This window comes from Panulirus ornatus, chromosome 64 (assembly GCF_036320965.1).
Source record: "Panulirus ornatus isolate Po-2019 chromosome 64, ASM3632096v1, whole genome shotgun sequence".
Classification (NCBI taxonomy): Eukaryota; Metazoa; Arthropoda; class Malacostraca; order Decapoda; family Palinuridae; genus Panulirus; species Panulirus ornatus.
This window is the reverse complement of record NC_092287.1, coordinates 3,152,195-3,168,173: the sequence shown is the minus strand read 5'-3', so window position 1 is coordinate 3,168,173 and position 15,979 is coordinate 3,152,195. Positions and strand designations below refer to the sequence as shown.

The following is a 15,979-nucleotide window of genomic DNA, read 5'->3' as shown; positions in this document are numbered from 1 at the left end:
TGAGCTGTATACAGGAGTGGTCCCTTAGAGAATAGGAGTAACTGGACTTCTGAATTTAGGGGTATGAAATAACTTGGAAAATATCGTCTAACTCTTCATTTGAAGGTACATAATGCAACAATAAGGACCTCAATTATAATCACCTTGTATATTGTTAAAATTTTTAGCTGATGCAAAATATATTACTTTCCAGGGATGTGAATAGTAACAGTGACAACTGGGCAATGGTGAAGGCTGCACTGGTGTCAGGAATGTACCCTAACCTTATCAGAGTTGATCGGGAACAGTGCCAACTAAGAACACAGTAAGTTTGTGAAGCACTAGATTATACAATTTGGTTGATATCTGTATGTGTAAATCTAGTTATAGGAATGGTAACATAACATTATTTTTTTAGGAAAGAAAGCAAAGTGCGGTTGCATCCCACATCTTCACTACTAGATACAGCTGGTAACAACCATGGCTCACTCAGTGCTGCACATCGTGCCTTGGTTGGTTCTCTGCCCTCTGACTGGCTAGTGTATGATGAGATGGTGCGTATTGGAGTGGTTGCCCATGTCCGAACTGTAACATTGGTATCCCCATTGACAGTCCTGCTTCTTGCTGGTCCTATGAGGCTTCCTTTGGATGCCTTGTCAGAGCCATCAAGTAGTAAGTATGATTAGAAAGTTATGTATACTCCTTTTTTTTTGATATATATATATTTTTTTTTTTTTTTCTTTGCCGCTGTCTCCCGCATTTGCGAGGTAGCGCAAGGAAACAGACAAAAGAAATGGCCCAACCCACCCCCATACACATGTATCTACATACGTCCACACACACAAATATACATACCTACACAGCTTTCCATGGTTTACTCCAGACGCTTCACATGCCCCGATTCAATCCACTGACAGCACGTCAACCCCGGTATACCACATCGCTCCAGTTCACTCTATTCCTTGCCCTCCTTTCACCCTCCTGCATGTTCAGGCCCCGATCACACAAAGTCTTTTTCACTCCATCTTTCCACCTCCAATTTGGTCTCCCTCTTCTCCTCGTTCCCTCCACCTCCGACACATATATCCTCTTGGTCAATCTTTCCTCACTCATTCTCTCCATGTGCCCAAACCATTTCAAAACACCCTCTTCTGCTCTCTCAACCACGCTCTTTTTATTTCCACACATCTCTCTTACCCTTACGTTACTTACTCGATCAAACCACCTCACACCACACATTGTCCTCAAACATCTCATTTCCAGCACATCCATCCTCCTGCGCACAACTCTATCCATAGCCCACGCCTCGCAACCGTACAACATTGTTGGAACCACCATTCCTTCAAACATACCCATTTTTGCTTTCCGAGATAATGTTCTCGACTTCCACACATTCTTCAAGGCTCCCAGAATTTTCGCCCCCTCCCCCACCCTATGATCCACTTCCGCTTCCATGGTTCCATCCGCTGCCAGATCCACTCCCAGATATCTAAAACACTTCACTTCCTCCAGTTTTTCTCCATTCAAACTCACCTCCCAATTGACTTGACCCTCAACCCTACTGTACCTAATAACCTTGCTCTTATTCACATTTACTCTTAACTTTCTTCTTTCACACACTTTACCAAACTCAGTCACCAGCTTCTGCAGTTTCTCACATGAATCAGCCACCAGCGCTGTATCATCAGCAAACAACAACTGACTCACTTCCCAAGCTCTCTCATCCCCAACAGACTTCATACTTGCCCCTCTTTCCAAAACTCTTGCATTTACCTCCCTAACAATCCCATCCATAAACAAATTAAACAACCATGGAGACATCACACACCCCTGCCGCAAACCTACATTCACTGAGAACCAATCACTTTCCTCTCTTCCTACACGTACACATGCCTTACATCCTCGATAAAAACTTTTCACTGCTTCTAACAACTTGCCTCCCACACCATATATTCTTAATACCTTCCACAGAGCATCTCTATCAACTCTATCATATGCCTTCTCCAGATCCATAAATGCTACATACAAATCCATTTGCTTTTCTAAGTATTTCTCACATACATTCTTCAAAGCAAACACCTGATCCACACATCCTCTACCACTTCTGAAACCACACTGCTCTTCCCCAATCTGATGCTCTGTACATGCCTTCACCCTCTCAATCAATACCCTCCCATATAATTTACCAGGAATACTCAACAAACTTATACCTCTGTAATTTGAGCACTCACTCTTATCCCCTTTGCCTTTGTACAATGGCACTATGCACGCATTCCGCCAATCCTCAGGCACCTCACCGTGAGTCATACATACATTAAATAACCTTACCAACCAGTCAACAATACAGTCACCCCCTTTTTTAATAAATTACACTGCAATACCATCCAAACCTGCTGCCTTGCCGGCTTTCATCTTCCGCAAAGCTTTTACTACCTCTTCTCTGTTTACCAAATCATTTTCCCTAACCCTCTCACTTTGCACACCACCTCGACCAAAACACCCTATATCTGCCACTCTATCATCAAACACATTCAACAAACCTTCAAAATACTAGTCACTCCATCTCCTTCTCACATCACCACTACTTGTTATCACCTCCCCATTTGCGCCCTTCACTGAAGTTCCCATTTGCTCCCTTGTCTTACGCACTTTATTTACCTCCTTCCAGAACATCTTTTTATTCTCCCTAAAATTTAATGATACTCTCTCACCCCAACTCTCATTTTTTTATTATATGTGATCACTGTTTCCTACATCAGCAAGGTAATGCCAGGAAACAGACAAAGAATGGCCCATTCACTCATACACACACAGCTCCCTTTCCACATCCAGGCCTCACAGAACTTTCCATGGTTTACCCCAGACTCTTCACATGCCCTGGTTCAATCCATTGACAGCACGTCAACCCCAGTATACCACATTGTTCCAATTCACTCTATTCCTAGCACGCCTTTCACCTTCCAGTAAGTTCAGGCCCCAATCACTCAAAATCTTTTTCACTCCATCTGTCCACCTCCAGTTTGGTCTCCTACTTCTTTTTTCCCCTCACCTCAGACACATATATCCTCTTTGTCAGTCTTTCCTCACTCATTCTCTCCATATGTCCAAACCATTTCAACACACCCTATTCTGCTCTCTCAACCACTCTATTTCCACACATCTCTCTTACCCTTTCATTTCTTACTTGATCTAACCACCTCACACTACATATTGTCCTCGAACATTTCATTTCCAACACATCCACCCTCCTCCATGCAACCCTATCTATAGCCCAAGCCTCACAGCCATATAGCATTGTGGATACTACTATTCCTTCAAACATATCCATTTTTGCTCTCCGAGATAATGTTGTCTCCTTCCTCACATTCCTCATTGCTCCCAGTACCTTCACCCACTTCCCAACCCAGTGACTCACTTCCCCTTCCATGGTTCCATTCACTGCTAAGTCCTCTCCTAGAAATCTAAAACACTTCACTTCCTCCAATTTTTCTCCATTCGAACTTACATCCCAGTTAACTTATCCCTCAGCCCTACTGAACCTAATCACCTTGCTCTTATTCACTTTTGATCTCAACTTTCTCCTTTCACACACTCTTCCAAACTCAGTCGCCAACGTCTGCAGTTTCTCACACGAATCAGCATAGGTATACTGAAAATGGGTGTAACTTGGCTCTACCTGGAAGTGGTTACAACATGTTTGAGAGTTGCTCTTGCTAGGCTGTATCAGTGTCAATGGACAGGAATGAGTACAGTGCCATTGAGGACTTCTTACTCCATAGGAGTTCTTTTTCCTTGCTCCATTCTGGTGTGCAGTCTCAGAGCTGCAGGAGTCTATAAAGTGGATCCTGGAGTAAAATGATAGTATATTAATGAAGGTGTTTGTGGACTTTTCTTTCAGTTGGCATCGCATAAGCAAGAAATCATCTTCTAATATTAACCCTTTCCTTTTTTTTTCAGTGCTACAAAAATCTTCCTTTTTTTTATTCCATTTTGAAATGTGTGCATGTTAGCCAAAGCATCACTCATAATATTTTGCTTGTAATGTTAGAATATCATATAATGGAATACTGTACAGAGTTACTGTAAATCTGAATTATCTCAGTGAATATGAAAATAATTGTAAAAAATATAGAATGTACTTTTATATACTTTAGATTGTAAAAGACTTTGGAAATAAGATAGAAAAACTACAACTAGTCCAAAAAATGTATAAACCATTTTATTTCATTACTTTTGAGAGGGTAGAATTCATTACATCTAGTATCTCATGATGCTGCCGCTTGTTTTTCAGTTGTCAAGTAGTTCATTGTTGTATCAGGGAAACTTATTTACTACATATTCTGATACTTATTAGTTGTATAACTGACAATGTTTTCCTACAAAAGCAAATGGCAAGACAAGTATAGTAAGAGGTAAGGATAAGCTGACTTTCGGCCACCCCAAAGCATCATCTGAACTGTCCAAGTCAGATCTTGTATTATCTTCATTGTGTAACTTTATAGCTATCACTATCATATCGATCATCACTCAGCTTGAATGAGGTGAAAAAAATGGAAAACCAAGCATAACCAAGCCAGATGCATGCACCTTCCCCAAGAGATGCCTCACTGTGTCATCAGCAGCCGATGTTGATAAATGCTTGTCGTGCCATACGTTGAGAGAAACGACACATACTGTGCTCTCACATGCTTGGAATGATAGTGAAATTAATAGTAACCCTACATGAGTTATCTCTGGATAATGATTCTCATCATATACTTTTTTTTTTTTTTTCCGCTGTCTCCCGCATTTGCGAGGTAGCGCAAGGAAACAGACGAAAGAAATGGCCCAACCCACCCCCATACACATGTATATACATACGTCCACACATGCAAAATATACATACCTACACAGCTTTCCATGGTTTACCCCAGACACTTCACATGCCCTGATTCAATCCACTGACAGCACGTCAACCCCGGTATACCACATCGATCCAATTCACTCTATTCCTTGCCCTCCTTTCACCCTCCTGCATGTTCAGGCCCCGATCACACAAAATCTTTTTCACTCCATCTTTCCACCTCCAATTTGGTCTCCCACTTTTCCTCATTCCCTCCACCTCCGACACATATATCCTCTTGGTCAATCTTTCCTCACTCATTCTCTCCATGTGCCCAAACCATTTCAAAACACCCTCTTCTGCTCTCTCAACCACGCTCTTTTTATTTCCACACATCTCTCTTACCCTTACGTTACTTACTCGATCAAACCACCTCACACCACACATTGTCCTCAAACATCTCCTTTCCAGCACATCCATCCTCCTGCGCACAACTCTATCCATAGCCCATGCCTCGCAACCATACAACATTGTTGTAACCACTATTCCTTCAAACATACCCATTTTTGCTTTCGGAGATAATGTTCTCGACTTCCACACATTCTTCAAGGCTCCCAGGATTTTCGCCCCCTCCCCCACCCTATGATCCACTTCCGCTTCCATGGTTCCATCCGCTGCCAGATCCACTCCCAGATATCTAAAACACTTTACTTCCTCCAGTTTTTCTCCATTCAAACTTACCTCCCAATTGACTTGACCCTCAACCCTACTGTACCTAATAACCTTGCTCTTATTCACATTTACTCTTAACTTTCTTCTTTCACACACTTTACCAAACTCAGTCACCAGCTTCTGCAGTTTCTCACATGAATCAGCCACCAGCGCTGTATCATCAGCGAACAACAACTGACTCACTTCCCAAGCTCTCTCATCCCCAACAGACTTCATACTTGCCCCTCTTTCCAAAACTCTTGCATTCACCTCCCTAACAACCCCATCCATCAAAATATATATATATATATATATATATATATATATATATATATATATATATATATATATATATATATATATGCAGAAGCTGGTGACTGAGTTTGGTAAAGTGTGTGGAAGAAGAAAGTTAAGAGTAAATGTGAATAAGAGCAAGGTTATTAGGTACAGTAGGGTTGAGGGTCAAGTCAATTGGGAGGTGAGTTTGAATGGAGAAAAACTGGAGGAAGTGAAGTGTTTTAGATATCTGGGAGTGGATCTGGCAGCGGATGGAACCATGGAAGCGGAAGTGGATCATAGGGTGGGGGAGGGGGCGAAAATTCTGGGGGCCTTGAAGAATGTGTGGAAGTCGAGAACATTATCTCGGAAAGCAAAAATGGGTATGTTTGAAGGAATAGTGGTTCCAACAATGTTGTATGGTTGCGAGGCGTGGGCTATGGATAGAGTTGTGCGCAGGAGGATGGATGTGCTGGAAATGAGATGTTTTAGGACAATGTGTGGTGTGAGGTGGTTTGATCGAGTGAGTAACGTAAGGGTAAGAGAGATGTGTGGAAATAAAAAGAGCGTGGTTGAGAGAGCAGAAGAGGGTGTTTTGAAGTGGTTTGGGCACATGGAGAGGATGAGTGAGGAAAGATTGACCAAGAGGATATATGTGTCGGAGGTGGAGGGAGCAAGGAGAAGAGGGAGACCAAATTGGAGGTGGAAAGATGGAGTGAAAAAGATTTTGTGTGATCGGGGCCTGAACATGCAGGAGGGTGAAAGGAGGGCAAGGAATAGAGTGAATTGGAGTGATGTGGTATACCGGGGTTGACGTGCTGTCAGTGGATTGAATCAAGGCATGTGAAGCGTCTGGGGTAAACCATGGAAAGCTGTGTAGGTATGTATATTTGCGTGTGTGGACGTATGTATATACATGTGTATGGGGGGGGTTGGGTCATTTCTTTCGTCTGTTTCCTTGCGCTACCTCGCAAACGCGGGAGACAGCGACAAAGTATAAAAAAAAAAATATATATATATATATATATATATATATATATATATATATATTTATATATATATAAAATATATATATATATATATATATATATATATATATATATATATATATATATATATATATATCATATACTTAACAGATTAATTTATGATAATAACTATTTTTTCAAAAGTTGATCCTACGTATACTCGAGATGATAAGGGAAGGGATGATAAAAGTACAACACCATGGAGGACCTTTAGTAATGGAGATTTTCTTTTTAAAGCGATTGATGAGAATGCTTGGATTCACATGGAAATATAAGCTTGTAGAAAGCGTAATAGAAATTTATGTTTATAAACATGTAAATGAGCAAACTAGTTTCACCAATACCAGATCTTATCTTTATCTTTAACAGTATAGAAATGAAAAGTATAAGATGTACCTCTTATGGAGAAAGTGATCTTATTGTGGAAAGTAAAATCTGGTTTCACTATGATACAGAAGTTTGCACTTGAGGCCATTGTTTGTGCCTGGTGTACCTCACAAAGGTGGAATGACATAGAAAGTTGATAAAGAATTCATGGACTTTGTTCTGAAAATTATATTATTATAATGTTAATAAGTCTGTTGGAGTCAGAGAGGTAAAATCACTCTTAGTACTAAACCCCACTTGTATGTACAAAAGTATGAAAGCAGAAAACTGATTTAGTGATATCGTAGAAGACATCATACCCAAAAGGAGAAATATCGGTAGAAACTGTATATAGCAAAACAATTTTTGAAGGAACATATGCATGGAAATGGAATTCCTTAGTCAAAATATAAAACAGTGCTACTGGAGGTTTTGTGAGATTTACAGTGGGGATTCATTAGATGCATACTCGCGGTAGAAAAGGGAGAGATTGGGGGTCGCCGAGACAGGATACAAAAAGTAGATACAAAAATCTAAGAAGGTATTCAGTATCGAAAAAGTGTAGATGACACAACAGTCAGGCAGCTTATGAAAGGTATTAAAAGAACAAGATATTCTGTAAAATAAGGAATGAGAAACAGATGTTAAAAAAAGCTGTTTACAAGGCAGATGATACTCCAGAATTGTTTCATGATTTATCAGGATTACATTATCAGTTAAAGAAGAAGTTTCAGACTAGATGATTTATAGGAAAGGGTTGTTGAAGCTTACATGTTGGAATGTGCAAAGCTTAATGAAGTGAACCAGTTGCTTAAAGGAAATCCTGTTGAGTTATGATCTACAGGGAACTATATAGATTCTGGTAAACAAGACATTGGATCAGAAAATTAGAATATGAGCTCAGTATTTCACACTAAAAGCCTTCAAAATTGTCATATATGTGTCTTTATATACGTTAGTTTTTTATTATGATTTAGACGTAGAGTTGTGGTGCCGATGCTTATAGATCACCAATTTCTTTTTACTGTCAGGAACCTTTTCCTTTTCTTTCTTTTTTTGAGCATTCATTGAAGGCATTGTTTCTTTTTGAGCAAAAGTTGAAGATGTACTTTTGAGAATCTCAGCTAGTATGATAGTCACTCTGCCCTTGCATTGTCATATTCTTTCTTTTGTCATTACTGTGTAGATATTCACGGTCTGCTGTGCACAACAGGACATAACATACTTATTTGAAACCGTAATTTGTTATTCAGGAAACAGTGGTGACTGCAGCAGTGACAGTGAAAGTGAGGATCGACCTGTCGGTCTTAGTTGTCTTGTAAGGATTGATAACTGGGTACAGTTTTTGGGAGATCCTCAAGCAGCACACCTTGCCCTACAGTTGAGGCACAAACTGCATGCACTTATTCTCAGGAGACTGAGAGCACCCAATAAGCCACTCACACAGGTAAGATCTTGGAGATAGAGTAATGAATTCATATGTATGGGTGTTTATTATTCCTTTGTATCATACTTATATGACCACACTGCTTTTTTAAGACACATACTGCTGGTATCAGGTATGGTTCGGGTGATGCTAAGAGTAGGAATCACCAGCAGTAATTTCATATTGATGACAGCAGCAGTGCAGGTAAAATGTTATATCTGTAGAGTACTTGATTCCATTTTGGAAGAGAGAAAAACCATTTGTTTGTTATATTGAATCCCTGGAGATGACAGTGGGGTTATGTGATGAAAACATTACTGTTAGTGAAAGGATGTCCATAGATACAAGTAGTATAGGTACAGTTAAGATATTTCAGACAATATTTCTGGCAGGAAAGAATATGATAGGTATTCTGTGAGAGAATAGGGCAGAGGCTTCTCACGGTCTATGATAGTGATTTTTGTTACTTTTTTAGTTACCAACATGAGATTCCCCCCAGTAATGGCCATCTTGGATGAAAGGAAAATAGGTTGAAAAGTATTTGAATAATCAGAGCTACTCATATGTCAGTAGACCTGACTTTAGGAGCTTTAAAGTTTATTGGAAGAAAGGAAAAAGAAAGAAAGAAGAATTCCACAGCTGTGCTGTTTGAGGGACAAAGGAGGTATCATGACAGTCATATTTTGTGTTGCTTGTCTGTACACAGAAACTAAGTTAAGCAGCAGCCAGATGCAAGTCATGTCTCCAAGTTATGTTGGCAGGTACATGTAGATGGCTCGTGCAAGCAGAAGACACAATAATGCCTTTAGAATAGGGATAGGGATGGTTGGAGAATTAATGAGACAGAAGGATTTTGATTCTTCTTTGTCTAATAAAGAGGTGGAATAAGAGCCACCCCAAATATGTGACATGAATGTAGAAACCAAGAGGATAGAAACAGAGAAATTGAGGAATGAAAGGAAATCTATGCCTCATAGACACTGAAATCTTTGAGAGCTTCATGAAACAGTACAAATTGAATTGAGGTATTATAAATTCAGTGAATCCAGAGTCATGTAAAGAGTGCTATGTTAGTGTTTGTTGTATGGCATTGCTAGAATATTTTGTGAAGGGAGAGGCACAGCATAATGGATTAAGAATTCTAAAAGATTAATCAAGAAGAAGAAAAAAAGTTTAAAAGAAGCAAAATGTGCCAAATTTGAAGTCTGGAATAAAGAAATGGAAATGTTGGTGCATGTAGGTAAAAGGAAAGAAAATTGAAATTTAGAAAGAAGGATGAATGAAAATTAGAAGCAAAACAACAAACTTTATTGGAGAGAGATAAATAGTTGTAGAAGGAGATCTTTTTCAAAAGAAACCACATACTACACATGCTCTGATAACAATGAGGAAATTTTGTCAGATGAAGATAGCACTCAAAAATAATTTGGGGTAATTGTATAAGTGACAGGGTTTGAGGTCAATAGTTACTGAAAAGGAGGAGGTAAGAAGAGCATTAATATACTTGAAAACCGAGGACATGGAAACCTGCTTTTTAGATAGGTTTAGGCTATAATTGTAAGAAAAGCAAAATTTGAATTGAGAAAAAGGACAGTATAAAAGATTGTAGATCAGAGCAGAATTGGGAATGCAGGTTGGAAGCAGATTTTAAGGCTAGCCCAGTAGCATAGTTTTAGTGAATCAGAAACTAGAACCTTCTGACAGAGAGGGTACAAGATGGTTCCATGCACCATTTCAGCATTCCTAAGTCAGGATGTTAGTACTTTTCTATATAGCTACCAGGAGAGTGGCATGTGATTCATTGAAGATTTCATAAGAAAGACATGTAGATGAAAGTCTTTTAAGATGGTATAGTCAGATAGAATAAATGGTACATAATAGGTTGGTAAAGAAATGTGGTAGTATAGTTAAAGAGACAGTTAGGGGTAGACTAAAGAAGAGATGGATAGATGCACTGATTAAATTAATTAGTTGCAAAGGTATTTCATGTAAGCTTTTTTTTTAAGGTAGTGAAAAACTGAGCAGCACAGATATTAATGTGAAGACCCATAATTCACTTTAGCACACTGGACATGGGTTGAGGATGTAATTTAGTGATGAGAGGCTGCATTCACTTGATTTACCCATGACAAATGGGAACAAAATGATATAAAAAAAGTTTAATGTACAATGATTTTAGAGTGAAAGATGATGGCTGTCATAGTTTTGTGTGTTATGAATATAGGCCCAATCAATTGTCATAAAATATTATGCAGAGAATAATCATTCCCAGGCTGATGAGGATGTAGTACGAGTTGTGGCATCAGCTTTAAGCCAGGAGGAGCAAGCACTTAATCTTTTACAACCCTCTGGTGTTGGACAGCGACCCCGTCCCCTTTACCCTCACAGCCATCCACATGGTAAGGAGTTTTTTTATGATGTTTATCATTGTTGAATCATAGAACAAAATGTGAAGATGGATGTTAATGAGATATCAGGAAACCTATCGTGTTTTGGAAAGAGGTAAATAACATACATAAGACGAGAACAAATGGGAATATTGGTGAAGGGGGCAGGAGGGGAAGTATTAACAGGTAGTGATGAAGTGAGGAGATGATGGAGTGAGTATTTTGAAGGATTGTTGAATGTGTTTGATGATAGAGTGGCAGATATAGGGTGTTTTGGTTGGGGTGGTGTGCAATTTGGAAATTGGTTTAGTTAAGAGAGAAAAGGTAGTGAAAGCTTTGCAGAAAATGAAATCTGGCAAGGCAGCGTGTTTGAATGGTATTGTAGTGGCATTTATTAAAAAGGGGGGTGGCTGTGTTGTTGATTGGTTGGTAAGGATATTCACTTTATGTAAGGACTATGGTGAAGTGCTTGAGGATTGGTGGAATGCATGCATAGCGCCATTGTACAAAGGCAAAGGAGATAAAGATGAGTGTTCAAAGTACAGAGGCATAAATTTGTTGAGTATTCCTGGGAAATTATATACGAGGATATTAATTGAGAAGGTGAAGACATGTACAGAGCATCAGATTGGGGAAGAGTAGTGTGGTTTCAGAATTGGTAGAGGATGTGTGGATCAGGTGTTTGCTTTGAAGAATGTATGTGTGAAATACTTAGAAAAACAGATGGATTTGTATGTGGCATTTATGGATCTGGAGAAGGCATATGATAGGGTTGATAGAGATGCTTTGTGGAAGGGCTTAAGAGTATATGGCGTGGGAGGTAAGTTGCTTGAAGCAGTGAGAAGTTTTTACTGAGGATGTGAGGCATGTGTACAAGTAGGAAGAGAGGAGAGTGATTGGTTCCCTGTGAATGTCAGTGTGCGGCATGGGTGTGTGATGTCCCCATGGTTGTTTAATTTGTTTATGGATGGGGTGGTTAGGAAGGTAAATACAAGAGTTTTGGAGAGAGGGGTGAGTATGCAGTACATTGGAGATGAGAGGGCTTGGGAAGTAAATCATTTGTTGCTCGCCAATGATACAGCAGTGTGGAGCAGTTTGGTGGGCATGGGCAACAAGCTGTCAGTGGACTGAACAAGTGGATGTAAAGCAGCCAGGGGAAATCACAGAAAGGTCTTGGGAGTTGGTTGTGGGTTTTGATGCATTGCATGATTCATAGAGAATGATCATGAGATTGTGAGTGAATGAGGTCTTTTCTTCACCAGTTCTTGTCATTACCTCGCTAACAGTGGAAACAGTAAACATGTATAAAAAAAACTGTAAATGTTATTGATTAAGCTACTAATAGAGTATATACATAAATTATTTTGTTTCTAAATGAATAAAAGCATAATGAGACTACATCACTATGTAAAGTAGAAAAATAGGTTTTATGACATACATGAAAGCAACACAGTTCACTTTTATTTATGATAGCAGTGGAGTGGTGGACCCTCCTTGGGTATTACAAGACAAAGTATACTTTTATTCTCTTTATCTCCCATTTTGTATGGATGAAAACAGCATCTGTAAAGGTAAAAAAAAAATCATTAATATCTTGGGAAGGAAATGAAATCTGTGTGGATGTTAGCGGTTCAATTACTAGTATTCCCAGTTGGGAGAGAGACAAGCTTTGTGTCAAAGATATTTCAGTTTTGCAGTTGTCTTCACCTCAAAATTTTCTAGGCCACCTCAGCTTTGTGTCTGAAGCTCATTATGAAAATGGAAGCTTTGAACTCTGATTTATTTGTTTTGATTATTCTCAAATACTGTCTGATTTATTTGTTTAGATTATTCTCAAATACTGATGCAGACTGATTTAGAGAGCATTTTAATGGATGACCTCCATAATATCTCTTTCATTTGAATCAGAATAGGAGTATTCACATCACTAAGCTAATGTATCAGAAGTTTACTCCTTTTTTTCCATTGATGCATTATATGCATTTGCTTTTATATTTGCAGTCAATAAAAGCATTTTGCAAGTTGAATTTGAGGATCTGTGATTTTGGCTCAGTGACCAAAAGAGCATGTATCATATAATCAATTTTGTCACTTTAGATACTTCTTGATATACATCATTGGTGTATGCCTAATAAGAAACAAGTTTGAGAATCACTCATTGGTTCTACCTGATTGGTGTCAGTTACTGCACCTAAACCAAGCAAGACTACCTTGGACTTTTGTGTTAAAAGGTCTGTTTATTTAGGAGCATAGTCGTGGAATGAACCACTTTTGTCACCCGAGTCTGCCATGTTGACTTTGTAAGGCATATGCCAGGGAAACAGTCACAGTAATCTAGTTTATGCACTCAGAAAGACTAAGCTTTTACTGCTTTTTTTTTTAGGTATTGCAGACAACCAGTTTGCTCTGTTTGATTTGAAGAGTGAAATTCATATGTATGTGGTTTCAACAGTGATTCAAAAACATTTTTGTTTTTAGAATGAATAGCTTTATGACATAAACCTTGGCATTTACCTAGAAGTCTTTTCAGAGAAGCACATTGCTTTGTTTTTACTGAAAATTTTATTGCCTTTTACACCCAGCTTAAACCTTTTATCATAAACAAATTACTTTTGAATCGGCTAGGGGAGGCCAAAGTTGATATGTTTAGCAAACTTCTTGGGGTAATGTAAGCTTGTGCAGCTCTCTTAATTTTGAAATTTAGTGTTTGTCTGTGTGTGGTTAAACTGAAGTGAGATTGATCATTGTACTAATAGATATTAAAACTTCTTGTCATTTGCTCTTCAAAGGCATTTATGATTATGAGTCTTCTTTATACTGAGTATTGAAAGTAGTGACTTGTTTAGTTGCAGGGGTTGAGAGAGGCGAGGAAGATTCGCTGCTGGAGCTTCCTTCAGGGGAGAAGAGTATGTTTCATGAAAGTTTTAGTGTAATTTTGTCCAGAAAGCAATATATTTCTAGATTTTCTCTTCTTTTCAATGTTTTTTATTATTTTTTTCTATACGTGAGTTATAGCAGTTCATGCCTATTAGTGAATGAAGTGTGTATGTGATATATAGAGGCAAAATTAAAAGATATATGTTGTAAGCTTTAAGCACACGAGTGTACTATGAGGAGCATGCAAAGTTCAAGTCTGTGTCTAGTCATGCAAGTAATCAGATTTGGAAAGAAAGTAATGTGCTTTAGCTGATTTATGAAGAAACATATTGCTTTCTAAGGAAGTTGAGAATGTTGAACTCTTAACTGTGCATCATGCAGTTAACCCAAACTCACATCGTCTCAGGACCATTAACACATTTAATCCATTCACTTATTTTTTTGCATTTTTGAATCTTGTATTTTTATTTAAATACTCTTTATTTAACATATGTTTTACTGTTGCTCTGTTTGGATTCATTACTTATTATGTCTAAATTCACTCATTCATTAGATTATTTTTTTAAATGTCTATGAGTGAGAAAAGGTGAGAAATTCTTTTATGGTGAACGTCTTCCTTCATGCATAAAAGAATATTTAGACTGCTATGACAAAATGTTTATTTCTTCAGAGGGTGGATGGTCTGGAGGTACTTCAGAAGACTCCCAGTCTAGTCGGTCTTCATCACGGCGAACCAGTGATGCTGCCACACCTCCTATAGGCCCACCTCATTCTTTATCAAAGTTTTCAACCAACTCGAGCACAGTCACCAAAACTGGATTAACGGGAACAGTATCATTTACCAGTCCATCTGCTTCCCTCCCCAACAACTCAGCCAGTGGTTTTTCCAGCCTTGTCACATCTACCTTATTTACTTCTAGCCCACCTGGAGCAGGATTTTCTAGCACAGGTCACAATTCCACAAACATTTTTACATCTAACACAGGAAATAAATCCAGCTCAGACACCAATACCACCACCACCTCTTCATGTAGATCATTTTCTAACATCAACACCAGCAGTATCACTAGTCCTTCTTCAAGTACAAACACTTTCATGAATCCTAACAGTACTCAGGCTACTACCATCAGCAGTAAAGCCTCTGTGGCAGCCTCGTCTTTTGTATCAACACCAATCAGAACAACTCTCTCCACTACCAGTGGAGGAGGCAGTGCCACTGGAGGAAATAAACTGGGAAACAAAGACTCAAAAGGTGAATTTTTATGCATTTCTAGTGTTACATGGCTTCATTTCATTGTTATTTGTTTAAGTGATTCAAACGTTTCTTTCCCTTCAATTATATCCTATCTGTCTACATCCATTCCCTTTGGGAACTTCCTCAAAGGGTGGCCATGGTATAAGAGTCTCCTTAACTGTTGAACTCCAGTGCTACTGTTTAGCCTTTAGTGCCTCACCCTTAACAGGCCACTGGGAGAGATCATCTCTAAAGCAGTGTTTTCAGAGGCTCCTTCATAATGTTCCTCCTTACTACTTAATGATCATACCTTTTACTACATAATGTTTGTACTCAATGTTCCTGTCTGACTTTTCTACTTGACTTTTGTAATTGCTTCTTTTATCTGTTGCTCCTACCATTTTGTCAAAAAAAAGGTAGGGTTAGCACGTAGTGCTCATAGGAAAATCAAGAGTTACGAAGAATGAGTTGAGTGAATTAAGTGTTATCAGGTGTTATGCGTGACAAGGAGAGATTGTATGTTTGTGGACAGCTTGACCACTTTTAACTTACACAGCTCGTTCTTCACAACTCTAGATTTTCCTTTGGTGAGCACTGTGCACTTGCCTTGCCTTTTGACAAAATGGTAGGAGCAACAGAAGTAGTATGGAGGAACATTTAAGCAGAAGCATTAGGTAGAAACATTAGGTAGATGTAGTAGATAGGAGCACTAGGCAGGAGCATTAGGTAGAACTAGTCATTGGGAACACTGAAACATTAGGTAGAAGCCTTTGCAAAAACTGTGCTAAGAGTTGTCCTCTGCCGGTGGCCAGTTAAGTAGATGAGGCACTATAGGCTAAGAAGCAACACTGGAGTTCACTAGTTATGGAGACT

The 15,979-nt window shown here is 38.8% G+C and overlaps 1 protein-coding gene across 7 annotated transcripts in view; it reads left to right on the top strand.

Moving 5' to 3' along the window:
• LOC139746279 (3'-5' RNA helicase YTHDC2-like) overlaps positions 1-15,979 on the top strand; it is a 251,303-nt gene that overhangs the window by 222,570 nt on the left and 12,754 nt on the right. For 5 of the 7 annotated variants that reach the window (XM_071657347.1, XM_071657349.1, XM_071657345.1 and 2 more), the window contains 6 exons: positions 194-304; positions 398-651; positions 8,436-8,629; positions 10,881-11,007; positions 13,842-13,901; positions 14,543-15,124. In XM_071657347.1, coding sequence (XP_071513448.1) covers positions 194-304; positions 398-651; positions 8,436-8,629; positions 10,881-11,007; positions 13,842-13,901; positions 14,543-15,124 — 1,328 coding nt within the window. The remainder of the gene's footprint in view (positions 1-193; positions 305-397; positions 652-8,435; positions 8,630-10,880; positions 11,008-13,841; positions 13,902-14,542; positions 15,125-15,979) is intronic. The other 2 variants (XM_071657348.1, XM_071657351.1) reach the window with 1 other exon arrangement.